At 48.3% G+C, this 25,548-nt stretch overlaps 10 protein-coding genes across 10 annotated transcripts; 1 reads left to right on the top strand and 9 right to left on the bottom strand.

The window, feature by feature from the left end:
• Positions 1-725: 725 nt before the first annotated feature.
• On the bottom strand, positions 726-1,496 carry RhiXN_07986 (Retrovirus-related Pol polyprotein from transposon TNT 1-94; the record flags this gene model as incomplete). The annotated part of the gene is made up of 1 exon (XM_043327802.1): positions 726-1,496. The coding sequence occupies one exon, from the start codon at positions 1,494-1,496 to the stop codon at positions 726-728; it is 771 nt and encodes a 256-aa protein (XP_043183187.1).
• Positions 1,497-3,623: 2,127 nt separating this feature from the next.
• Positions 3,624-7,795, bottom strand: RhiXN_07985 (Retrotransposable element Tf2 protein; the record flags this gene model as incomplete). Its single annotated transcript, XM_043327801.1, has 3 exons — positions 3,624-6,251; positions 6,318-6,975; positions 7,083-7,795. The coding sequence occupies 3 exons, from the start codon at positions 7,793-7,795 to the stop codon at positions 3,624-3,626; spliced, it is 3,999 nt and encodes a 1,332-aa protein (XP_043183186.1).
• An 84-nt stretch (positions 7,796-7,879) lies between these two features.
• Positions 7,880-8,404, bottom strand: RhiXN_07984 (uncharacterized protein; the record flags this gene model as incomplete). Its single annotated transcript, XM_043327800.1, has 1 exon — positions 7,880-8,404. One exon carries the CDS (start codon positions 8,402-8,404, stop codon positions 7,880-7,882), a length of 525 nt encoding a protein of 174 aa, XP_043183185.1.
• A 2,487-nt stretch (positions 8,405-10,891) lies between these two features.
• Positions 10,892-11,321, bottom strand: RhiXN_07983 (Retrotransposable element Tf2 protein; the record flags this gene model as incomplete). The annotated part of the gene is made up of 2 exons (XM_043327799.1): positions 10,892-11,131; positions 11,175-11,321. 2 exons carry the CDS (start codon positions 11,319-11,321, stop codon positions 10,892-10,894), a joined length of 387 nt encoding a protein of 128 aa, XP_043183184.1.
• Positions 11,322-11,377: 56 nt separating this feature from the next.
• On the bottom strand, positions 11,378-12,054 carry RhiXN_07982 (Retrotransposable element Tf2 protein; the record flags this gene model as incomplete). Its single annotated transcript, XM_043327798.1, has 2 exons — positions 11,378-11,595; positions 11,649-12,054. The coding sequence occupies 2 exons, from the start codon at positions 12,052-12,054 to the stop codon at positions 11,378-11,380; spliced, it is 624 nt and encodes a 207-aa protein (XP_043183183.1).
• A 23-nt stretch (positions 12,055-12,077) lies between these two features.
• On the bottom strand, positions 12,078-12,593 carry RhiXN_07981 (Retrotransposable element Tf2 protein; the record flags this gene model as incomplete). The annotated part of the gene is made up of 3 exons (XM_043327797.1): positions 12,078-12,296; positions 12,340-12,389; positions 12,449-12,593. 3 exons carry the CDS (start codon positions 12,591-12,593, stop codon positions 12,078-12,080), a joined length of 414 nt encoding a protein of 137 aa, XP_043183182.1.
• A 22-nt stretch (positions 12,594-12,615) lies between these two features.
• RhiXN_07980 (Retrotransposable element Tf2 protein) lies at positions 12,616-13,734 on the bottom strand (the record flags this gene model as incomplete). The annotated part of the gene is made up of 4 exons (XM_043327796.1): positions 12,616-13,117; positions 13,180-13,352; positions 13,379-13,547; positions 13,598-13,734. The coding sequence occupies 4 exons, from the start codon at positions 13,732-13,734 to the stop codon at positions 12,616-12,618; spliced, it is 981 nt and encodes a 326-aa protein (XP_043183181.1).
• Positions 13,735-14,119: 385 nt separating this feature from the next.
• RhiXN_07979 (Retrotransposon-derived protein PEG10) lies at positions 14,120-15,309 on the bottom strand (the record flags this gene model as incomplete). The annotated part of the gene is made up of 2 exons (XM_043327795.1): positions 14,120-14,356; positions 14,407-15,309. 2 exons carry the CDS (start codon positions 15,307-15,309, stop codon positions 14,120-14,122), a joined length of 1,140 nt encoding a protein of 379 aa, XP_043183180.1.
• Positions 15,310-16,400: 1,091 nt separating this feature from the next.
• Positions 16,401-21,001, bottom strand: RhiXN_07978 (Retrotransposable element Tf2 protein; the record flags this gene model as incomplete). Its single annotated transcript, XM_043327794.1, has 3 exons — positions 16,401-18,893; positions 18,945-19,787; positions 19,841-21,001. 3 exons carry the CDS (start codon positions 20,999-21,001, stop codon positions 16,401-16,403), a joined length of 4,497 nt encoding a protein of 1,498 aa, XP_043183179.1.
• Positions 21,002-24,874: 3,873 nt separating this feature from the next.
• Positions 24,875-25,277, top strand: RhiXN_07977 (peptidase inhibitor i9; the record flags this gene model as incomplete). The annotated part of the gene is made up of 3 exons (XM_043327793.1): positions 24,875-24,940; positions 25,005-25,116; positions 25,174-25,277. The coding sequence occupies 3 exons, from the start codon at positions 24,875-24,877 to the stop codon at positions 25,275-25,277; spliced, it is 282 nt and encodes a 93-aa protein (XP_043183178.1).
• Positions 25,278-25,548: the final 271 nt, after the last annotated feature.

Below are 25,548 nucleotides of genomic sequence, written 5' to 3'. Positions count from 1 at the left end.
TCTCGTGAAGAGACGTGATATATTGTGTACTCCTCTTGAGCTACCTGTCCGAATACATAGTGTTATCGAATAGCAGTATGTTTGGCCAACTGGTGTGATTCGGGATTTAGATTGATGGCAATTGCGGCCTGGTTGTCACAGAACAGTAGGGTCGGGACCGGTCATTGACCGGGATGAAAACCTTCTAGTTCGGCGAGCCAGCTCCGAGTCCAAAATCCCTCTCTGCATGCCATCGACATCGCTATGTTTTCAGCTTCCATGGTCGATTGGGCGATGACAGACTGAAGTTTGCTACACCAGCTGATGAGGCCTCTACACAGGGCTATGGCCCATCCTGTCGTAGACTTACAGGTGTCCGGGCATATACCATAGTCCGCATCAGAATAGATCAATAAGCATTTGGATCCAGAGCGCGAGTACGATATCCCTTTCGTTGAGGTGTTTCGCAAGTATCGCAGGACACCAGGCAAGGCTTCCCAGTGTATCAAGCCAGGATTGAAACTAAAACATGATAATGTGCATACCGCATAAGATACGTCAGGCGAGTTTGGCATCATATACATACTAGCGCGCCTACACCGTGAAACCAGAAGGTTCGGATTATCCGGACCCTTTTGCCAAAAATCCGAACCCTGAATTTGAGCTTTGCCTTCATATCTCAGGCGTGAGCGCTGAGAATCCGAACCCGGGGGTCGGATTTTGCCAAAGATCCGAACCTTGGGGGTTCACCGTGCTACCAAGGCTAAGTAAGGAACGCCCTTCATCTTGACTTTTTCCTCCTCCAATGTCGGGCACTGTACCTTTGAAAACTTCTGTCGGGGAAGGAGTGGGAGTGATAGGGGAGGAAGATGGGACACGTTGTACTGTTTGGCTAGTTCTTCAATATATCGGGTCTGTGTTATCGAAGCCGTGCCAGTCTGAGAGTCTTGTGTGATTTCCAGTCCTAATAGTTCCTTTGCACGGCCTAGGTTCTTTAGTTCGTGCTTAGCGTTGAGCTCATCGCAGAACTGGCTCCACACAGAATCGTTTGAAGTTGCACCGGTCAAGTTGTTGACATGGACAGCAATCAGGATTAGCCCAGTATCCTTTCTTCTGGGCATGAAAACGCAGTTGTCCGAGTTGAAGCAAACAAATTCTAGGTCGGCAAGAGCTGTGGAGAGGCATTTGTACCATAGACAACCGGCCTGTCCCAGACCATAGAGTGTCTGAACAACTTTGAGGTAAGATTTTTGATCCTTGGGCAGGGCACTCCATCCCTCAAGCTGCTCCATACAGATCTCCTCCTTCAGCTCCCCGTTGAGGAATGCCACTGTGAAATTGGCGGCGTAGATTGTTAGACTGGTTTGCAGAGCAATGCCAACAACAAGGCATATTGATGCGGATTGGGTGACTGGGGGGAATGTTTCCTTGTAGTCGCAACCCAGTTGTTGTGCACGTTCTTTGATAACTAGACCTAGTTTATATGTCCCATCAACATTAATAGTAAACACCAGCATTCCTTTAAGGGACTCATAACCAGATGGGAGTTACAAAACGTAGGCAAAAGTACCTTTGACTAGGAGATTGTTAAATTTCTTTGCTAATGCTCCAAGCCAAAGGTGAGAGCCTGATTTGTTTATTGCTTCAAGCTACACTCTTGTATCATGTTGCAGAGGCCTTCACATTAGAGACTGCTAGTATGCATTGCCTTGATTGATTTGTGACACAAATCAGTTGGACATAACTTGGGTGCATCCAGGTATTCTCAAACATTGTAATCAATCTGGTCCCCTTGGGCAAGAACTTTGTCTTCAAAATAATGAGCACCAGCTGCAAGGGTATCTTGAATGGCTTGGGCAGCAAGGTTAATAACATGAGGAAAACAACTACCCATATGATTATTCCATGAATATGGGTGGTGAATATATGGACAGTAGAATACATACTCAATGCAGTTTAAGTCATGCTCAAAAAGTTGGCATGTGGATGCAAATGCCTTGTTATGGTGCTGATGTTCCAGCTGTTACAAGTCAAAAGGATGTAATGTCTCAGGTGACTTAGTCAGATGAGGCAATAACCAACAGCAACTGACAATGTAACTAAAGCAAGTTAGTTTGTTGTACTCTTAGTAACCTAGACCAGCTAACAGTAAGGTGTAATGGATTGGTACTACTTGATGTAAGCAACAAGGAGTCCCAATACAGTACTAGATCACACAAAGGCCTATACAAGGCAGATACAATGTGTAACTAGCAATCAATGCAGAGCAGAGTTTAACTCAAGCCCCAAGAGCTAGTGCTATGGCTTAGGAGGGCTACCTGGTATTAGTTTGGGCTTACCCTTAAGTTGAATAGCTGCCAGAGAGGCAATTGGTACTCAAGCAAGCAGTGAGTGCTAGGCCACACAAGTAGATATGCAGGTGAGATAGTATTGTATTGGAGCTAAATGAAGCTCAAGCAAGTAATCACAAAGTGAAGTGAAACTGTAATGGATTGTAAAGTGGTAAAGAGCAGGGTGTCCTTCCTATTTAGGAAGGACCCCTGTATATACATAAAGAAGTAGCTATGCTACTGGGGGTTACCTAATGCTTTCCTAATCTGCAGTGACTGTGCTTTGAAGATCAGATCAAAGCACAGTTGCTGCAATCAAAGCACAGACACTGTGCAACTGCAGAATTGGATAAGCATCAAAACAAACACAGGAAGTACATGTATTTGCACTACAGGGGTGAACTTTTTAAGAATACATGTTACTAAGTCAGGCAATCACAGAAGGGTCATGAGAGCAATTGTCATAAATAGAGGAAAATAGAACTAGCTGGATTTGAACCAGCTTGACCACTAAGCCATAGAGCTTGTTACACCCTTACAACTTATACCACCAGAACTGCCTGTTTTTTCTCATATTTTTACTATTTTTTATGGACTCTTTACCTTCACTTTTTTGATCATGTGATCTTGGTGCTTATCAAGCCAAGATGCTGCACCAAGACCTGCCAAGATGCCATACCAAGGGTGCTTGGACATGTCCCATGCTTCTGCACAGTCTGCAGTACACTTCTTGTCCTAGACGTCCGTTAGGGCGTCGAGGGGGATGGCGCTTGTGGCCGCGGTGTACAATGAGAAAGTCGCAGTAAGGCAACGACGAACCTATCTGCGGCGACGAGCAGCTATCCTACGACGACAAGACCGCTTAAGGCGGTGACGAGCTATCTAAGTACAACGACAAAGCCGCTTAAGGCGGTGTGGACTATCTAAGTGGCTTAACTAAGTAATTGCTGGGCTGTAAGGCCCTTGTACACTGAGTGGATGCAACAAGAGGTAATCAACCTGGGTGTTACCATGGTTGGTTGGCCTCCTTATATATTACAGAGCTAACTAATTACAAATACATTTATATGCAATACCGTATCAAATAAGAACCCCGTTCCTCAGTTGGCCTTACTCATGCATACGTGTCACTGACGTGTCATAGTGATGTCATCAGGTGGAGGTGGCTACGTATGCTGACTAAGCGCGGAAGGGGACGTGGCTCGGCGCTTAGCGTATGTTATAAGCGCCGAGGTCACGTGATTGAAAATGTCGTCCGTTTGTCTTCGTTTAAATTCGAGAAAATGGGGATAAATTCCCTGGTATCAACTGTGTCTACGACACTGCCCCCCCCTTAAGGGCCTTGGCAGCGCCGAGGGCCTTCTTTCTCATGTCTTCCTTGTATTTCTTCAAAATTTTTCCCGCATTTTTCAGGTTCTCTCGAGGTTCCCATGTGTTCTCCTCGGGGCCATAGCCTTTCCATTTGACTCGGAAGAACCATTTTCCGTTGCGTTCCTCTGCATCCGTTATTCCTTCAACCTCGTACTCTTCTTCCCCATCCACGGTAACTGGTGGTGGACGGTTCTTGAAGGCCCGTTTGTTGTCCCTTTTGACTTTAGACAATAATCCCACGTAAAATACGTTATGGATGCGCATGGTTGGTGGGAGTTCTAGCCTGTAAGCGCGGTTGGAGATTTTTTCCATGACTTTGAATGGTCCTAAGCGTTGTTCCGTTAGCTTGGGGCTTAAGGTTTTGAGTTTAACGTTTTTCGCATCAAGCCATACTTCTTCTCCAACCTCAAACTCTGTTGGGCTTCCGTGTTCTCCGGCTACCATCCGTTGTTTAGAATGCCGGAGGGCGGATTTGACTTCTCTCCATTGTGCTTCCATGGCTTCCGCCAGTTCATCGGCCTCTGGCACGTCCGTAGGAATGTTGGAAGGGGTTAAGGTTGGTTCCCATCCGTGGAGCGCTTTGAAAGGTGACTTCCCCGTGGCACTATGTACTGCGTTGTTGTAGGCGAATTCTGCCATTGGTAACCATTTGACCCAGTCCCTTTGGTTAGTGCCGGAGTATGCTCTTAGGAAGTGTTCTACGGAGGGGTTCACCCGTTCTGTCTGTCCATTGCTCTGGGGGTGATAAGCGGAGGAGAAGTGCGGGTCTATGCCTAGTCGTTGGTACAACGCCTTCAGAAACTTGTTATTGAATACTCTTCCACGGTCTGAGATTGTTTTTTCCGGCATTCCGTACTTTTTCCAGACGTGTCGCAAGAACAATTCCGCTAGTTCAGGGGCTTTTAGTTTCTTGGAACATTCTACCAATATGACGTATTTGGTAAAGCTGTCAACGATAACTAATATGGAGTCATAGGCCCCGTCCTTTGGCAGATCAACAATCATATCATAGGAAATGTGTTGCCATGGGCGTACAGGGAGTTCTAATGGCTGTGGTGGGATTGACGCGTATTTGGGTTTCCTAATCCTTTGGCAGGTCTCGCAGGAGTCTACGTGCCAGTATGTGTCCGCGCGTATGCCTGGCCAATAGTAGTTGCGCGAGATTAGCTCCAGGGTCCGTTGCCTGCCTGGGTGTCCTGCCAATGGGCTGTCGTGGAAGATTTGGAGTAAATCCGTACGTAGGGTCCCGACGTCAGGGACCACAATCCGTCCTTGGTAGAAGAGTAATCCTGCTTCCATCTGGTAGTCCTTGAATGCTTGTTTGATGGATGGGGGCGCCTTGGATTCATTCTGCAGGAACTGTAGGATTTCTTCCAGGGATTCGTCTTGATCCAGACTCAACTCTATACGCTGTTGTAACTCCTTTTCTGGTAGAACTAGTGCGACGTTGGCAAAGATAGGGTCTGGGAGCATGGTCTGGGCAGCAGGTGGGACGTCGGCATGGTCTGATCGCCGGGATAAGGCATCTGGTTTGCCGGACTGTTTGCCCGGGCGATACACAATTTGGAAGTTGTAACCAGCCAGGAGGAGGTGCCAGCATGCATGGCGGCAATTGAAAGTTCTAGACTCCTTCCAGTATTCCAAGTTCCAATGATCAGTGAAGACTGTTACAGGGTGCAGGGTTCCTTCCAAGAAGATGCGCCAATATTCAAACGACCGGATAATGGCCAGGAGTTCCTTGTCGTGGGTGTCATAATTCTGTTCGGCACCCTTGAAAGACTCCGATAGGAACCCTAGTGGGTGTAAGCGGCCGTCTTCCTGTTGTTGGCTAAGAATGGAACCTAAGGCTGCACCAGAAGCATCCGTTTCTAGGAAGTAGGGCTTGGCAGGGTCGGCGTGACAGAGTACAGGGGCGTTGGTAATGGCATCCTTTAGTCCTTGGAATGCTTCCTGTTCCTTTGTGTCCCATCTCCAAGGTGTATCTTTCTTGACTAGGTTGTGTAATGGCCTAGCCATGTGGCTGAAGTTGGCGACAAATTGGCGAAGGAAATTGGCAAACCCTAAGAACGATTGGACTTCCTTGACTTTAGTGGGTACCGGCCATTCCTGTACCGCCTGGATTTTGAGCTTATCCAGACTAAAACCCTTATTGGAGACAATGATTCCCAGGTATTCCACAGAGGTAACGTGGAATGTACACTTGGATGCCTTGCAGAACAGCTGATTATCCATTAACCGTTTTAGGACTTCATGAACGTGTTTCGTGTGGGATACGTCATCCTTTGAGTAAATCAGGATATCATCAAGGTAGATGATGACGCATACATCCAACAAATCTTTGAATAGTTCGTTCATAAAGTGTTGAAAAGCGGCTGGGGCGTTTGTTAAGCCGAAAGTCATGACCAGGGATTCGTAGAGACCGTACTTGGTTTGGAATGCGGTTTTCCATTTGTCACCTTCTTTTACCCGCACATTGTTGTATCCCCATCGTAAGTCTAGCTTGGTGAAGACCTTGGCACCACGGAGCTGGGCCATGAGGTCATCTGGACGGGGAAGCGGGTATACGTTTTTCTTGGTGCGGTTGTTTAGGCGACGGTAGTCAACAACCAATCAGCGGGAGCCATCCTTCTTAGGTACGAACATGACCGGTGAACTAATGGAGGATTTGCTAGGACGGATCTTCCCAGCTTTCAACTCATCCCTGAGCCAGTCCTTGAGTGTGGCGGACTTGGCGTCTGTCATACTGTAAAGGGGAGAGTTAAGGGGGCCTTCTTCCGTGAGTTCTATTCCAATGTCGTAATGCCGGTGTGGAGGAAGCTTGTTGAATTCTTCTTCTCCAAATACCTTGGCGTATTGATGGTACTCGGAGGGTACTCCTTCAAGGGGGTTCTTGTCTGCTTCTTCTTCCTGGGCAATGGCCACATGTTCAGGGGTAGCATGAGGAAAGGTAAGGGTGCGCATATTCCAATCAATCTCCGGGTTGTGGGCATCCAACCATTTCAACCCCAAGATGGCAGCATGAGACCCTGTATTACATATAAGGAAGGTTTCTGTCATTTTCTTGCCATCAAAGGAGAAGGTCAGGATTGCCTTTTTCCAGATTTTGCCTGCCTGGGGGCTCGACCCATCGAGCATAGTAACGGTACGGGGTGTAGGGAGATCAATGAGTGGGAGGCGGAGTAGCTCCGTGGTATGGGGGTGTAGGAATGAGGAAGTGGCGCCTGAATCTATCAGGACTTCTAGGTTTTCCGCTTGTTTCTCTGGTGTAATAGAAATGGTGAAGAGTGGGGATATTCTATTCAAGCTACTTGATATATTACATATTTCTATACAACCAGAGTCCTTGGGGTCCTTGCGCGCGGCAGCAGGTACCCTTAGTCTTTTCCCGATTCGGGTCCAGACTCTTCGCCAATCTTGGCGGCTTCTTTCTTGGCGCCTTCCTCCTTAGGCGTGGCCTTCCAGCCTGTGCGGCATTCCGCGAACTTGTGACCTGCCTTGCCACACTTGATGCATAAGCCTTCAGCCCTGCGGCGGTTTTGCTCCTCCTCGGAGACAAAGTTGGGATCACTGGAAAGGCGTCCTGGTCTTGTGGCCTGTTGGCCGGTACTCGCCCCCCTATTGGGGGTGGAGGAAGTTCCAGACTTACTACCCTTGGGCGGGTGGCTGGCACGCTCCTCGTGGAGGGCGTTGTCAATGACCAGGGCCGCGTTCTGCAGCTCCAGGAGGGTGGTTGGGCGCCGTTCTCGAGTGGCAATGAGTCGGCTGACCTCCCAGTGGAGGCCTCGGGCGAATTGCCCACGGAGGGCAGCGTTGTTCCAATCCAGATCCATGGCAATGGTCCTGAATTTCGTAATGTACTCAGCACAGGTACCTGTCTGAGTAAGGTGGGTAATTTGCCGCTCCGCGGCCCTTGTGGCGTCCGGGTTCCCAAATGCCGCCAGGAATTCCCTCCTGAAGTCTTCGACCGTTTGGATGATGGCCCTGTGGGACCCTAGTTGGTCGAGGTGGGGGTGCGCCCATGCTCCTGCTGTGTCCTTCATGTTCATTAGGAGGAACGAAAGTACCTCCTGATCTGTTGGGAACATACGCTGATTAAGGCAAACCCATGCCATCATTCTTGTGAGCCATTGTCGTGACTCATTCCCAATCTTCCCCGTATAGGCGTCAGGGATCCACCTTGACAGGGGCTTGATATGTGGCTACTGGAGCCGCTGGCTGAGGGGCAATGGGGGAGTGGAGCCTGATAGGCAAAGGTGGAGCGGGAGTATGGACTCTTGGGGAGCCCGGACAGGGGTTGGTTGGGCAAAGACGGGGGGGACCTTTGTGGGGTTAGCCCAGGCAACGAGGGGCGCACTAGGCGCTGGAAGAGGGTTGGTTTTGGGTAGGGGCCTGGGCGTGGCCTCGATTGCCGGAGGTTTCCGGTCTTCTGGTGTGTGTGGGGTTCCACCCCTAGCCTCGATGCGAGTGAGGGCTTGGTCGACTGCTCCCATCCAGTCTCGGGCTTCCTTGTTGACTTCCTTGACTTCCTCGAGTTCCCGCTCGAGCCGGATGACTTGGTTTTGCAATCCCAGGATGAGGGAGATTGCGCGGCTGAGGGATATTTCCCCGTAGACCTCTGGTTCGAGGCTCCCTGACTCATCGGCGGTTGCCTGAAGAGTGGGTCCCAACTCTCCTTGATCGAGAGGGGATTGGGGACGAGCGGTGCTCCGGGAGCGGGTTGCCATTTCATGAGGATATGAACGGCCTTGGTGGGAGGTGGCGCGTTGGGAAGCGCGGGAGGAAGCGCGAGAGGGGGTGCGTGACGTAATGGTGGGCGAGAGTGGGGGTAATGGGGGCTGTATAGCCAAGGGTGCCTGTATTAGGACTTATGGGGCGCTTTATTGTACTGGCGCTAAGAGCTTGCGTCAACCGCCTAGCGTTGGACAGTCCCTATTGACCAATCAACTGCCGTGTACGGGCGTGATATGGAACGGGTTTTCTGCAAGCGGGTGGATCTGCTGACTAGCTCCGCTGACAAAGGGTGCGGTGACCGGTGGGCGACGATCAGGATCCGTCTGTTATAGCAATTTGGTACTACCTGGGGCCAACGCTAGTTTGATTATTGATAGCGAAAGGCGAGCCCAATCAGGTGATTTCCCTTGTGCTAGTACAGGGGACCTTCTCGTTTGTCGAGACTGAGTAGGGTGTGCTTTGTGGGCACGGTTTGCAACCGACTTAAGGTCGATTACCTAGTGTCCTAGACGTCCGTTAGGGCGTCGAGGGGGATGGCGCTTGTGGCCGCGGTGTACAATGAGAAAGTTGCAGTAAGGCGACAACAAACCTATCTGCGGCGACGAGTACAACGACAAAGCCGCTTAAGGCGGTGTGGACTATCTAAGTGGCTTAACTAAGTAATTGCTGGGCTGTAAGGCCCTCGTACACTGAGTGGATGCAACAAGAGGTAATCGACCTGGGTGTTACCATGGTTGGTTGGCCTCCTTATATATTACAGAGCTAACTAATTACAAATACATTTATATGCAATACCGTATCAAATAAGAACCCCGTTCCTCAGTTGGCCTTACTCATGCATACGTGTCACTGACGTGTCATAGTGATGTCATCAGGTGGAGGTGGCTACGTATGCTGACTAAGCGCGGAAGGGGACGTGGCTCGGCGCTTAGCGTATGTTATAAGCGCCGAGGTCACGTGATTGAAAATGTCGTCCGTTTGTCTTCGTTTAAATTCGAGAAAATGGGGATAAATTCCCTGGTATCAACTGTGTCTACGACACTTCTCTTTATTCTTAGGACTTCATGCTGACTAAGCGCGGAAGGGGACGTGGCTCGGCGCTTAGCGTATGTTATAAGCGCCGAGGTCACGTGATTGAAAATGTCGTCCGTTTGTCTTCGTTTAAATTCGAGAAAATGGGGATAAATTCCCTGGTATCAACTGTGTCTACGACACTTCTCTTTATTCTTAGGACTTCCTTTCTCACACTGGCTTCAATTTGTAATTAGTCTTTCTTGTGTATATATACAGCAGGAAATTGCTTGGAGATCCCAAGTTAATTTTACCTTGTCACCATCACAGACAGGTACCAGTAGTCAGCAGTAGTGTTAGGACCTTACAGTCCTTTGACTTACCAGTAGTCAGAAGTAGCACCCATCCTCACCTGCCTAAGTTATGGATATGACATTTTCATTAATCTGTACTTATTTTATTTTTACACAAGTAAGAATTACAGTCAATAAAATGAGATGAAGATGCAAACTAAGGTTTCAAGGCTCCTCTTTTCAATTGAAACCTTGGCAAAACCTATAAGCTTCAGGAATACCCTCTATGCAATATCTTCTGCATATATGCTGTTTTCTCACTCATTGAAATACATATAAATTCAGCTGAGTAGATAAACAGCAACTACCAATATTTTCCTTGTTTTTTAGTATTTAATATACAATATTCTATCTGTAGCTACACACAGAAATTCAGGGTCCCCCCTGTTGCATAGGCAAGTGCTCTGGTGCTTAATCAGTGCTTAAGTGCCAGCACTAAATGCACCTTTTCTCCATAATTGGCAAAAGTTTTGCAGGTTGAGTTACAGCAAAAGTGGGGTTGTGAGCTTAGTTGTTGATGGATTTGTAAGATTTTGTGCTAAAACATAGTGTTTTGTTGTACGCCAACTGTAAGGTTGGGTACACGCTAGTGGGCGGGCGCTTGAGGCCGTACTACTACACTTGCTTATGTAATCTATCTACTAAAGGCTATACTACTAGCGCTTAAGGCGCTCTACTACTATCTACTGTCGACAAGGGGGCCTGAGGCCTGGGGTGTGATGAGTTAATCAAGAGGTGAGTGCTTCTGTTTCTACTGAGGGCCGGCTACTTAGCTGGCTGACTACCTTCTCTAGTGAGTAAGAGACAAGGTAAAATCGACTTGGGGACTCCAAGCGATTTCTGCTGTATATATGCAAGAGCACACTATCTACATGGTCTGTGCTTGTGAGAAAAGAAGAGTCCGTGTGAAAAGAGAAGCGTGCTGCGGACTGCGCAGAAGCGTGGATTTCTCCTAAGCGCCCTTGGCACGGCATCTCGGCGCGGCATCTCGGCATAATAAGCGCCAAGGTCACGTGATCGAAAACATAAGATACAAGGTTCGGAAAGATACTAAAAATAAGAGAAAATCATACAAGTTCAATGGTATATGTCAGGGGATTGTAACATTGCCCCCCTTCAAAGGCTCTTGGCGGAGTCACAAGCCTTTTTCAGTCGTGATTTGTTGAAGCGTTGAATTTCTTCCTGGCTGTGCTCCAGGAGTTCTTCCGGTTCCCATGAATTGTCCTCTGGTCCGTATCCCTTCCATTTGATCAGAGAACCATTTCCCTCGTTGTCTTTTGGAGTCAATAATTTGTTCCACTTTGTACCTTCTTCCCCCTCAATTGTTTCTGGAGGGGTTGTTCCGGGAAAGGTTGGCTAGGAGATCTGTGGACTTTCAACATAGTCCTACATAGAATACATTGTGGATTTTCAGAGTTTCCAGCAGCTTTAGGCAATATGCGTGGCTAGAAATTTTCTCTAAAACTTTGAAAGGGCCTAGTCTCTTAGGGTCCAGTTTATTGGAGTTGGTCCTGAGTTCCACATTCTTCCCATCCAGCCAGACCATTTTGCCAATTGAATATTCAGGTATGGTCCCTTTGTCCCTGATCATCTTCTCCTTGCTCATTCTGAGGGCGGATTCAGCTCCTTCCATTCATTGGCCAAGGTATTTGCTAATTGGTCCGCTTCCGGCACGTTGGATGGTACGTTGGAGGGATTCATCACTGGGTTTCTTCCATAGACCAACTCAAAGGGTGTCTTCCCCGTGGACGCGTGTTTGGCGTTGTTGTACGCGTACTCCGCCAAAGGTAACCATGTGGCCCAGTCTGAATGATCCGCGGCTACGTACAGCGGAGGTAGAATTCAATGAATTGGTTCACTTGCTCCGTCTGACCGTTGGATTCTGGGTGGTATGCTGAGGAAAACAATGGTCTGATTCCTAATCTTAGGTAGAGTGCCCTAAGGAACTTTCCTGTGAACGTGGTGCCTCTATCCAAGATGGTTCTGATTGGTAACCCGTGCAATTTCCATACGTGGCTGACAAATAGATCTGCCAGACCCTTGGCTGTGACCTTCTTCAAGGTTGGGATAAAGTGCCCGAATTTGGAAAAAGAGTCAATAACTACTAGAATCGCATTGTAACCATTTGACTTAGGGAACCCTGTGATGAAGTCATAGGAAATTGTGTGGAATGGGAACGGGGGACTTCCAAGGGTTTTAGGGCAATGGTAGGGGCATGCTCGTCGATTGGCCTGACATACAGGGCAGCATTCTACCCATTCCTTGGCAGTGGACTTCATTCCTGGCCACCAGTAGTTACGACTCAGTAGTTCAAGGGTCCGTTGTTGCCCGGGGTGTCCTGCCAAAGGGGAGTCGTGGATTCCCTTAGTAGTCGCTCCTTGAGGGGTTCCGAATCTGGGACAACTAGTTTTCCGCGGTACCAAAGGAGGTCCTCTTCCCAGTCATAGTCTCGATAGGCTTTTCTGATGGAAGGTGGTGCATTATCAGCGTCCTCTGTTAAGAACTGGATGATAGGGTTTCCCTGGACGATAGTGGATTTCGAAATTGAAATCGCTCAGGAAAACGCGCCATCTAGCGTGTCTTTGATTGAAGGTTCTAGCCTGCATCCAGTATTCTAGGTTTCAATGATCTGTGAACACCTGAATTGGCTTGTTTGTGCCTCCAGGAAAATACGCCATTCTTCCAGGGCTTTAATAATTGCTAGAAGCTCCTTATCATGGGTGTCATAGTTGGCTTCTGCTCCGGAAAAGGACTTGGACATATATGCAACTGGGTGAAGGCGGTTATCCTCTCCTCGTTGACTTAAGATGGCGCCCATGGCTACGCCTGACGCGTCCGTTCTAGGTAGTAGGGAGGCTGGGGTTGGAATGGATTAGGACGGGTGACCGGGTGACAAGGGACTTTAGTTCCTGAAAAGCAGCTTCCTCCAGGTTACCCCATGACCAAGGGGTTTCCTTTTTTGTGAGATTATGTAGGGGGCGCGCAACCAAACTAAAATTGGGGATAAACCGGCAGAGGTAATTGACAAAGCCTAAGAAAGCCTGGACCTGTTTGACTGTCTTGGGCTGGGGCCAGGAGGTGACCGCTTCAATCTTCTTTTGATCCATGGAAAAGCCAGCTGGGGATATGACAATGCCCAGATAATCCACTGTGGTGACGTGGAAGTGGCATTTTGACAGCTTGCAGAACAACTGGTTCTTCATTAGCCGTGATAGAACTTCCCTGACGTGGCCTGGATGATCCTTGGGGTCTTCTGAGAAGATCAGTATGTTGTCCAGGTAAATGACTACAGTGACGTCAATGAGATCCCTAAACAGATCGTTCATAAATGCTGAAAGGCAGCTGGGGCGTTGTAAGTCCAAATGGCATGACTAAGTACTCAAATAAGCCATTTAGTGCGGAACGCTGTCTTCCATTCATTGCCTTCCTTGATCCTAACGTTATTATATCCCCATCGCAAGTCAAGCTTTGTAAATATTTTTGCATGCCTGAGTTTGGCCATGAGGTCATCCTGCCTTGGTAGGGGGTAAACGTTTTTGTGGGTTACGTCATTGAGCTTTTGGTAGTCCACAACCAGCTGAGGGATCCATCTGCCTTTTTCACAAACATGACCGGGGCGCCTGCTGAGGAGGTACTAGGGCGGATCTTGCCCGTTGCCAGTTCCTCATCAATGTGTTGTTTTAGCGCTTTGGATTCTGCATCGGTCATGCCGTAAATAGGACCGGGTGAGAGTTTGGCGTCAGGGAGTAGGTTGATGGCAATGTCATATTCCCTGTGGGGAGGAGAACCTTAAATTCCTCTTTGCCAAATACCCTGGCAAACTTGTGATATTCCGTGGGTAGGTCTGCTAACGGGTCAGGATCCGCTTCTTCCTCCGAGGCAATCTGGATTTGTTCTGGGAAGGTGACCGTGCCTAGGTTCCAGTCTATGAGGGGTGACTCCTGAGTGAGCCATGTCATGCCAAGTATGGCGGGTGTGGTCCCAATGGGGCAGACTAAGGGGATGGAGTGTATATGGCCATTGGCCGAAACTGTGAGGAGTACCTGGTGCCAAATGCGACCAGTCTGTGAAATGGTACCATCTAACATTCTCACTACTTGTGGATTTTCGAGTAGGGTTTTGGGGATTTTGTATTTTTCTACGATTGTGGGGAGATAAAGTTTGACGTAGCTCCTGAGTCAATGAGAGTTTTGAGGGTGTCTGCCGGTTGATTTGACATAATCAGATCAAGATATAGCAATGGTTTTTTATTTGAATCGAGAGCAATAGAAACAAATTCAACAACCGGATCTGATACATGTGATTCTATAGATTTCACCAAGGGCTTGACGGCAGTCCTTGGCTTTATTCTTTTTCCGACTCTACTTCTCCCACCTTGGCGGCTTCCTTGATGGTGGCTTTCCATCCATTGGGACATTGTTTGATCCCATGCCCTTTCTGGCCGCATTTGACGCAAAGGCCAGATGCGCGGCAACGGTCCCTTTCCTCCGGGGTGACATAGTTGGGGTCCTTGGACAAACGGACCCTGGTGGTAGTGGTGGAGGTAGAGGTGGTCGTGGCAACCGGGGCCTTGGTGGGAGCCTTTTTGGGGCGGTTTCCTTGTTCTCCCAACAAGTGTTGTCAATCTTGACCGAGGCGGCAAATATGGCCTCTAGGTCATTGTTGGGAATATTGTCCTTGGTGGACAGGAGTTCTTTCACCTTCCAGTGAAGACCGCGCGTAAACTGGGCAATGTACGCCTCAGTGTTCCAGTCAAGTTCCGCCATAAGATTGCGGAATTCTGTGACGTACTCAGACGTGGTAGTGGTCTGAGTCAATGCGGCAATCTTCCTGGCGGCCGCCCTCTTTGCATCTGGATCGGCAAAGGCTTCTTTGAATTTGGCCGTTAAGGCCGGGATGGTAGTGGGGGGATTTCCCTCGCCCTTGATAATAGTCCCAATAATGGGAAGAGCCCAGTTGGCAGCTTTATCTGTCATGTGGTATAGAATCCACACAACCATTTGTTCTTCTTCATCAAATTGATCTTGGTGAAGTGCGACCCACAGTAGCATACAATCTAGCCACTGGGTTGCCTTCCGTCCCCTGGAATCTCCCTTATATGGATCTGGGAGCTCCATTTTGGGCCGCTTTACGCTGGACCCTGAATCAAAGGGGGTGAGGGAGCTGAGGCTCCGTTTAGGCGTGTCGCGAGGCTCTTTTTTGGGAGCTCGCCTGGGTTCTTCCTCCTCTTCTGAGTCAAAGCCCATTCCTCTTGATGGGCGGAAGGGGGCCTTGAGTCCAGGCTTAACCGTTCCTGGAGTGTGCGCTTCTCCCCCTGTATGAGTGGGGGGAGTGACAGGCCCAGCCGATGGGCCAGGCTGGGCTTGGGTTCCTTGATCCTTGTCGCCGAGTAAGTCGGCGGTCTCCTTACATATGGCCTTGAGCTCATTGAGCTGTTGGCCTTGTGATTTGATTTGGTCCTGGAGGGACCCGACTGTGGCTGTGAGGGCTGTGATAGCCTTGAGGAGAGCGGCAAGGGACGGTTCCGGTTCCATCCTTGGCAAGTCTTGCAAAGTGGGAGATGCGCTGCAAGAGGGTGGTTGGGAATGGGTTGGAACGGAACGTCGAGAGGAGCGGCTGGAGGGACGGGAGTATGGTGTGGGACTCCAGAGCGTGTGGAGGGAATGGTGGAAACAGCGTGGGGGAGGTAGTGCCTATATCAGGACTTATGGGCGGTTTTTGTGTAGTATGTGGGCGCTAAACCTTTGCGTCAAGCACCTAGCGTTGGATAGTCCCTACAACAAATCAACAGATCTAGCAATCGTGATATGAGCGGGTTTTCTACAAGCGGGTGTTTCAGCTGACTAAGGTCGCTAACTACTGTGTTCCGGCAAAACACGTGGTATGCGGGGGATTGGAGCCCGTCTGCCTTATAGCAATTTGGTACTACGTGTGGGTGGGGGGTTTTTGATTATTCTACCCCGCAAGGTGGCCCAGATCACGTGTTTTTCCCTCGTGCTAGTACAGGGGGTCCTCTCCTTGTCAAACAAGCCTACAAGCAAGTTGATTTTACAATGTCGTACTCCACTGTAAGGTGGGTACACGCTGGTGGGAGCGGGCGCTTAAGGCCGTACTACTACAAGCAACAAGGTAATCTACTACTATACTAGGCTATCCTAATGCCGCTTAAGGCGGTATGCTTATCTATACTACTGCGAGGGGGCCTTAGGCCTGGGAGGTGTGGTAGGTTAAGCAAGGGGGTTGACTACTGATGACTAATGGGGCCGGCTACTTAGCTGGCTGGATGTCCTCCTCAATGAGTATGAGACAAGGTAAAATTGACTTGGTGTCTCCAAGCAATTTTCCTGCTGTATATATAGACAAAACTACTAACTACATGTGGTCTGTGCGTGTGTGAATAGAAGCCTACATGTGAAAGAGAAGCGTGCTGCGGGCTGCGCAGAAGCGTGGATTTCTCCTAAGCGCCCTTGGCACGGCATCTCGGCGCGGCATCTTGGCATAAAAAAGCGCCGAGATCACGTGATCGAAAAATAAAAGATATTGAGTCCGTAAAAAATACTAAAATAACAGAAAAATCGTGCGATTCTAATGGTATATGTTAGGAGGTTATAACATTGCCCTCCCCTTAAAGGCTCTTGGCGGAGTCACGAGCCTTTTTCAGTTGTGACTTGTTGAAGCGTTGAATTTCCTCTTGGCTGTGTTCCAGGAGTTCTTCCGGTTCCCACGAGTTATCTTCTGGTCCATAGCCCTTCCATTTTATCAAGTAGAACCACTTTCCTCGTTGTCTTTTGGAGTTGATGATCTTTTCAACTTCATACTCTTCCTCCCCTTCTATTGTTTCAGGAGGGGGTTGGTTAGGAAATGGCTGGCTTAGGGATTCATGGACCTTAGACAGTAATCCCACGTAGAACACATCATGGATTTTGAGGGTTTCTGGTAGGTTCAGGCGGTAAGCGTGACTAGAGATCTTCTCTGTGATTTCAAATGGTCCTAGTCGCTTGGGGTCCAGTTTGTTGGAGTTGGTCCTTAGCTCTACGTTTTTTCCATCTAACCAGACCTTTTTGCCTACAGAGTATTCCGGTACTACCCCTCTGGTGCTTGTCATGCGTTCCTTTGTCATCTTGAGTGCTGATTCTGCTTCCTGCCATTCCCGGGATAGTGTGTCAGCCACAAGATCTGCCTCTGGAACGTTTGCCAGGACATTTGATGGGTTCATCACAGGGTTTCTCCCATAAACCAACTCAAAGGGGGTTTTCCCTGTGGCGGAGTGTTTTGCGTTGTTGTAAGCATACTCCGCCAATGGCAACCATGTGGCCCAGTCCGAGTGATCCGCTGCAACATACGACCTGAGGTAGAACTCAATGAATTGGTTAACTCTCTCCGTTTGGCCATCGGATTCCGGGTGGTAGGCTGATGAGAAGGCTGGTTTAACCCCAAGTCGTTGGTATAGTGCCCTTAAGAATTTTCCCGTGAACGTGGTTCCGCAATCCAAAACGGTTTTGACCGGTAATCCGTGCAGTTTCCACACATGGCTAACAAATAGATCTGCTAAACCCCTTGCGGTGACTTTCTTTGACGTTGGGATGAAGTGACCAAATTTGGAGAACGAATCTATCACTACCAAGATTGCGTCGTGTCCTTGCAACTTGGGGAAGCCGGTGATGAAGTCATAGGAGATAGTATGAAATGGAAAAGGGGGGACTTCTAAGGGTTTGAGGGCAATAGCCGGTGCATGGGCTTGTCTATTGGCTTGGCACGTTGGGCAGCATTCGACCCATTCTTTTGCTGAGGACTTCATTCCAGGCCACCAGTAGCTTCTGCTGACTAGTTCAAGCGTCCTTTGTTGACCTGGGTGACCTGCCAGTGGGGAGTTGTGGAATTCCCTTAACAATTTTTCCTTCAGTGGTTCCGAATCTGGGACTACTAATTTTCCTTGGTACCAGAGTAGGTCCTCTTCCCAATCATAGTCCCTGTAAGCCTTCCGGATCAAGGGAGGTGCATTGTCCGCATCTTCTGTTAGGAACTGAATAATTGGTTTGAGTGATGGGTCATCCCTTAACTTGGTGCGGATTTCTGCAATGATGTCCATTTCTTCCTCTGAAACATTGGCAAAGACTTTGGCTGGTAACATAATTTCTGGTTCCTGGGGTGCATCAACATAGTCCGACCGTCTAGATAGGGCATCCAGCTTTCCCGACTGTTTTCCTGGGCAATAGTGGATTTCAAAATTAAAGTTGCTCAGGAAGATGCGCCATCGCGCGTGTCTGCAATTAAAGGTCCGTGCCTGCATCCAATATTCCAAGTTTCGATGATCTGTGAACACCTGGATTGGTTTATCCGTTGCTTCTAGAAAAATCCTCCATTCTTCCAATGCCTTGATGATAGCCAGAAGTTCTTTATTGTGGGTGTCATAGTTGGCTTCTGCTCCTGAGAACGATTTTGACATATAGGCGATTGGATGTAGTCTGTTGTCTGGGCCTTGCTGACTAAGGATTGCTCCCATGGCTACTCCTGATGCGTCTGTTTCTAGGTAGTAAGGGAGCTCGGGGTTGGAATGAATCAGGACCGGGGACTTTGTAACTAGGGTTTTCAGTTCTTGGAATGCCTCTTCTTCTTGGTTCCCCCAGGACCATGGGGTTTCCTTTTTTGTAAGGTTGTGCAGGGAACGTGCTACCAAACTGAAATTGGGGATGAAGCAACAAAGATAGTTGACAAAACCAAGGAAGGCCTGAACTTGCTTGACTGTTCTGGGTGTGGGCCAGGAAGTGACGGCTTCTATCTTCTTTTGATCCATTGAGAAGCCTGCAGGTGAGATGACAATTCCTAGATAATCCACGGTGGTAACGTGGAAGTGACATTTGGATAGTTTGCAGAACAACTGGTTCTTCAGTAGCCGTGATAGGACTTCCCTGACGTGGGTTGGGTGGTCCTCGGGTTTCTCTGAGAAGATCAGTATGTCATCCAGGTATATGACCACAGTGACGTCAATAAGATCCCTGAATAAGTCGTTCATAAAATGTTGGAACGCTGCAGGGGCATTGGTAAGACCAAAAGGCATAACCAGGTATTCAAATAGGCCATATTTGGTTCTGAAGGCCGTTTTCCATTCGTCACCTTCCTTGATTCAAACATTATTATATCCCCAGCGTAAGTCCAGTTTAGTGAAGACTTTGGCATGCCTAAGTTTAGCCATGAGATTGTCCTGCCTTGGTAAAGGGTATACATTTTTATGGGTGACGTCATTCAGCTTCCTATAATTGACAACTAGCCTGAGGGATCCATCTGCTTTTTTCACGAACATGACTGGGGCACCTGCCAAGGAGGTACTAGGGCGGATCTTGCCCGTTGCTAGCTCCTCATCAATGTGTTGTTTCAGCGCCTTGGATTCTGCATCAGTCATGCCATAAATTGGACCAGGTGAGAGTTTGGCGTCCGGTAATAAGTCAATAGCTATATCGTATTCCCTATGGGGAGGTAAGACTTTGAACTCTTCTTCCCCAAAGACCTTAGCAAATTCATGGTACTGTTCCGGAAGGTCTGCTAATGGGTTGATATCTGCTTCTTCTTTGGATGCTATCTGGGCCTGTTCAGGAAACGTGACAAGTCCCTGTTGCCAGTCAATCAAAGGGGATTCCGATGTGAGCCATGTCATGCCAAGGATAGCCGGGGTGTCGCCTATGGGGCAAACAAGAAAAGGAATGTGGTGGAAATGGCCGTTGGCCAAGACCGCGAGTTGAACCTGGTGCCAAATGCGACCAGTCTGGGATATAGTACCATCTAACATTCTCACTACTCGTGGATTTTCAAGTAGGGTTTTTGGGATTTTGAGTTTTTCTACTAAGGTCGGGGATATAAAGTTTGAGGTTGCGCCGGAATCTATGAGGGTTTTGATGGGTTCTGCCAGGGAATTTTGGACGTATAGATCGATGAACAATAGTGGTTTTTTATTGGAGTCTAGACCAACAGAAACAAACTCTACAGAATTATCTACAATGTCCTTAGAAGTCAAGGGCTTGGCAGCGGTCCTTGACTTCAGTCTTTTCCCAAGCCTTCTTCTTCTGCCACCTTGGCAACCTCCTTGATTGTGGCTTTCCATCCGTTAGGGCACTGTTTGATTCCGTGGCCCTTCTGACCACACTTGACACAGAGGCCAGAAGCGCGGCGACGGTCCCTTTCCTCCGGGGTGACGTAGTTGGGGTCCTCAGATAAGCGGACCCTGGTGGTAGTGGTGGAGGTAGAGGTGGTTGCGGTGACCGGGGCCTTGGTGGGAGCCTTCTTTGGACGGTTCTCCTCATTTTTGCGGCGGATATTGTCAATCTTTATGGACGCCGCAAAAATAGCTTTGAGTTTGTCGGGGACGCTATCCTTGGTTGATAGCAGTTCCTTGACTTTCCAGTGGAGGCCTTGCGTGAACTGCGCGATATAGGCTTCCTTGTTCCAGTCTAATTCCGCCATGAGGTTGCGGAACTCCGTGACGTACTCGGAGGTTGTGGTGGTTTGGGAGAGCGCCGCAATTTTCCTGGCGGCAGCCCTCTTGGCATCTGGATCAGCAAACGCCTCCTTGAATTTGCCCGTTAGGGCCTGGATGGTGGTAGGCGGATTTCCCTTGCCCTTGATGATGGTTCCAATGATGGGGAGGGCCCAGTCAGCGGCCTTATCTGTCATGTGGTATAAAATCCATACCACCATCTGTTCCTCCTCATCAAACTGATCCCTGTGGAGGGCAACCCAAAGGAGCATCCGATCAAGCCACTGTGTGGCCTTCCTCCCCCTGGTGTCTCCCTTATAAGGGTCCGGTAACTCCATTTTGGGTTGTTTCACTGAAGACCCGGAGTTGAAGGGGGTGAGGGAACTGAGGGATTGTTTAGGCGTTCCCATAGGCTCCTTTTTGGGGGCTCTTCTTGGCTCCTCTTCTTCCTCGGAGTCAAAACCTGTGCCTCTTGAAGGGCGGAAGGGGGCCTTGAGTCCAGGCCTAACCGTTCCTGGAGTGTGCGCTTCTCCCCCTGTATGAGTGGGGGGAGTGATAGGCCCAGTCGATGGGCCAGGCTTGGCTTGGGCTCCTCCCTGATCCTTGTCTCCAACGAGGTCATTGGTCTCCTTGCATATGGCTTTGAGCTCAGAGAGCTGTTGGCCTTGAGTGTGGATTTGGGCCTGCAAGGACCCAACTTGGCTGGTGAGGGTTTGGATAGCCTTGAGGAGAGAGGCAAGGGTTGGCTCCGGTTCCATTCCGGGCAGGTGTTGCGGAGGGGGTGATGAGCCGCGAGAGGGTGGTTGGGAGCGGGTTGCCACGGAACGTTGACTGGAGCGGCTGGTAGGACGGGAGTAGGGGTGAGGGACGCCAGAGCGTGTGGATGGAATAATGGATACGGCGTGGGGGAGATAGGTGCCTGATACAGGACTTATGAGCGGTTTTTACACAGTATGTATACGCTAAACCCTTGCGTCAAATACCTAGCGTTGGACAATCCCTACAACAAATCAACAGATCTGGCGATCGTGATATGAGCGGGTTTTTTGCAAGCGGGTACTTCAGCTGACTAGGGTCGCTAACTGCAGAGTTCCGGCAAAACTTGTGGTACGCGGGGGATTAGAACTTGTCTGCCTTGTAGCAATTTGGTACTACGTGGGGGTGGAGGATTTTTGATTATTATATCCTGCAAAGTAGCCCCGATCACGTGATTTCCCTCGTGCTAGTACAGGGAGTCTTCTCCTTGTTGATCAAGCCTACAAGCAAGTCGATTTTACAATGTCGTACTCCACTGTAAGGTGGGTACACGCTGGTGGGAGCGGGCGCTTAAGGCCGTACTACTACAAGCAACAAGGTAATCTACTACTATACTAGGCTATCCTAATGCCGCTTAAGGCGGTATGCTTATCTATACTACTGCGAGGGGGCCTTAGGCCTGGGAGGTGTGGTAGGTTAAGCAAGGGGGTTGACTACTGATGACTAATGGGGCCGGCTACTTAGCTGGCTGGATGTCCTCCTCAATGAGTATGAGACAAGGTAAAATCGACTTGGTGTCTCCAAGCGATTTTCCTGCTGTATATATAGACAAAACTACTAACTACATGTGGTCTGTGCGTGTGTGAATAGAAGCCTACATGTGAAAGAGAAGCGTGCTGCAGGCTGCGCAGAAGCGTGGATTTCTCCTAAGCGCCCTTGGCACGGCATCTTGGCGCGGCATCTTGGCATAAAAAAGCGCCAAGATCACGTGATCGAAAAATAAAAGATATTGAGTCCGTAAAAAATACTAAAAATAACAGAAAAATCGTGCGATTCTAATGGTATATGTTAGGAGGTTATAACAATTTTACAATGTCGTACGCCAACTGTAAGGTTGGGTACACGCTAGTGGGCGGGCGCTTGAGGCCGTACTACTACACTTGCTTATGTAATCTATCTACTAAAGGCTATACTACTAGCGCTTAAGGCGCTCTACTACTATCTACTGTCGACAAGGGGGCCTGAGGCCTGGGAGGTGTGATGAGTTAATCAAGAGGTGAGTGCTTCTGTTTCTACTGAGGGCCGGCTACTTAGCTGGCTGACTACCTTCTCTAGTGAGTAAGAGACAAGGTAAAATCGACTTGGGGACTCCAAGCGATTTTCCTGCTGTATATATAGGCAAGAGCACACTATCTACATGGTCTGTGCTTGTGAGAAAAGAAGAGTCCGTGTGAAAAGAGAAGCGTGCTGCGGACTGCGCAGAAGCGTGGATTTCTCCTAAGCGCCCTTGGCACGGCATCTCGGCGCGGCATCTTGGCATAATAAGCGCCAAGGTCACGTGATTGAAAAACATAAGATACAAGGTTTGGAAAGAATACTAAAAATAAGAGAAAAATCATACGAGTTCAATGGTATATGTCAGGGGATTGTAACAGTGTTACAATGGCCACATGTGTCAGTATAATTTGGATAGGATTCACTGATTGGCTGCTCAGCAATGGAGATAAATCTTTGACCTTTCCTGACCTGCAATACTTTTTGCTGCTCAGTTTATGTATTGCCTGTCAATTCCTTTCCCCCCCCCAGTGGATTTGTCTGGGGAACTCATCTGTATCCATCTAATCTGTTTGTGTAGTTCCTATCTTCCTTGTTTATGTTCTTCCCACTTCCATGTTCCCTTCTTGCACTTAGTCTGGACTTATTCCATTCTAAGTGCTTCTATCTTGCTTATCTTGCTGCACACCAGCCCAGTTTACTGTGCAGAGCTTCTGAGCCATATGCTCTATCATGGTTCCCAGTTGTGCAGCCTGGACACTGTCCCTTCTCCTTGTATCTACTCCCTTTCACTTTGTTATAAAAGAAGACTGTGAATTGCCTTGGAAACCCCAAGAACAATTCACCTTGTCAATTTCCCACTTTCTCATCTGTGTAAACCATCACAAATCTCACAGCAGTCATTTCATCCCTGGTTGTGATATTGACCCAATGCTACTTATTGACTACTGGGTACCTGTCTGAGATGGTAGACAAGGTAAAATCAACTTGGGGACTCCAAGCAATTTTCCTGTGGTTTATATACACAAGGACTATACTATTTACAAATGTGTAAGATCAAATACCAAGTCAAATAAGAAGTAACTGTGGACTGTGCAGAAACATCACATGTTCTTGGTGTGGTATTTTGGCAAGGCTTGGTGCAGCATCTCAGCATGTATAAGTGCCTGGTTCTTGTGTCAAGTGCCAAGATCATGTGACTCAAAAAACAAAGTTAAAGGATCTGTAAAAAATACTAAAAATATTAGAAAAAAGAGGTGGTTCCAATGGTATGTTTTCCTAGAGTGTAACAAATCTTATTATTTATTTATTACTATTGTCTACTCTTGTTGTTCAGTTTTCTGCTACCCCAACCCTTTGATCCAGACAATTGCACTCTTGGGTGGCCCACCCAATGCCCCTTGCTCAACCAAAACCCAAAAAGCTTGGGAGCACTCAGGAGCACAATATGGGACTCCCCATATTTGCCAAGGCTCCTCAAGTGCCAGGGAAGCATTAGTCAGCTAATGTCATAACCCATATCTGGAGGGGTTATTACCATATATATCCACTGTCAAAGATATATATAGTATATATGATGCACAGTGATATATTAATAATATAAGTTGCTGGGGGACGTTGCACTCCCCCCACCCCCCTAGCTGCGGGCCAATGTTAATGCCCGCAGGCAAGGTCTGAATAATATATTATTATAGAAGAGATTATGTCATCCCCCCCCCACCTCAAATCCATAGTAGTTTAGTATAGTATTTGATAAAGGACTGGAGGGGGGGAGGTCATGTGACCCTGGTGGACTGTCAGTCTCTAAGTCATGAGCGCTTAGAGTAATGACAGTTCTGACTGCATATATGTGAGTATATGCGGCCTTCTAAAGACTGTGGAATATCCTATTAGTAGGTGGCTTGGTCAGGAGACATGCCAGCAAAGGCATGGGTCATGACAGCTAACATCTGCGCTGTTTTGAGTAGTTATCTCTCATATATGCTTCCAAAAAAAGGCAAATTGCTGCTGACTAACAGCTGTGTGGTGCCCTGGGAGCCTTGGCAAATACAGGCAGTCACATATTGCACTCCTGAGCACTCCCAAGCTTTTTGGGTTTTGGTTGAGTACTCTACAGGGTCCCCAAAAACTCTGGAGCGCTCTAGAGTGCTCTGGTTTTGGGAACCTCCTTGTTAGGATCCAACGGATCTGGATTGCTTGGCAAGCACTCAAGAGCACTCCACAAGCACTTCTAAGTGTCATAGTAGATGCTCCAGAGTGCTTGCCAACAATAGCAAGTCTTGGAGCACTCCCAAGATTTTTGGAACCCTGTAGAGTAGGCACCTGTGGGCAGTCACAGACTCCCCAACTTTCAATGTGTACAGCACCAACATAGCACACATAAGAACATAGGTCAAGTGCAAGTCTAAGTCCCCAGGTGGGGCAACTGATTGGTATGATGAACAACAATTGTGGTATGAAAATTGTGAAACAAATGGTCAGGTGATGAGTTTTTTGGACATAATAATTATCATGGGTCATATAGCCAATTGTTCCCTCACATTATTGTGGACCACTGTACTCACAGCTGCTCTCTCTCAACAAGCACCCTGCGCACCACAATGAGCAACCCCTCTGTTGTACCCATGTTCCAGGCTGGCCAAAATGCTATCCCTAATAAATACCTTGTTAGTTGAACTTGGCTCTATACCTACGAGTCCCACATACACTGATAATTGTCACATGTAATAGATCAGACTGAATGATGAGGCTGACATAACGGACCACTTGAGCTGGCTCCAACGAGAACACCCCGATTCTGTTGATGATGAGTTGGGGTGCCAAGTTGTCCATAAATACACGTGTGAGTATCGATTCGGATCGAGCCTGGCGTATACCAATGCCGGTGTCTTTTGCTCAGTGATCAAGGGGTATGCTGCGATACTCGGCAGGTCTACTCTAGAAGATTTTACGAGGCGTAACGACGTCGAGTCGATTACTGAAGACCACAAACCCACATACTGAGGTTTCAGGTATCTGGTTTACCCGCTCATGTCCTCTGATGTGGGCCCGTCTGCTGTAGGCGCGGTTCATAATTTATGAGACCGTAACTATTAATAATACAGATTAGAGCAAGCTGGGAAATAGCTCGTAAACCATCCTTGACTAGGCCCTGTAAAATTGACCAGTGACATGAAACCAAAGGGAGGTTTCGGGCTCTCTCCTATTTTTTCTTATGCTGGCTACTGTTATTGACGTGTACTAATATTTATGATCTAGCATCGCATCAGGTCTC

The sequence above is a fragment of the Rhizoctonia solani genome, chromosome 9, assembly GCF_016906535.1.
Source record: "Rhizoctonia solani chromosome 9, complete sequence".
In the NCBI taxonomy this organism is placed as follows: domain Eukaryota; kingdom Fungi; phylum Basidiomycota; class Agaricomycetes; order Cantharellales; family Ceratobasidiaceae; genus Rhizoctonia; species Rhizoctonia solani.
This window is presented reverse-complemented; position numbering and strand designations above follow the sequence as displayed.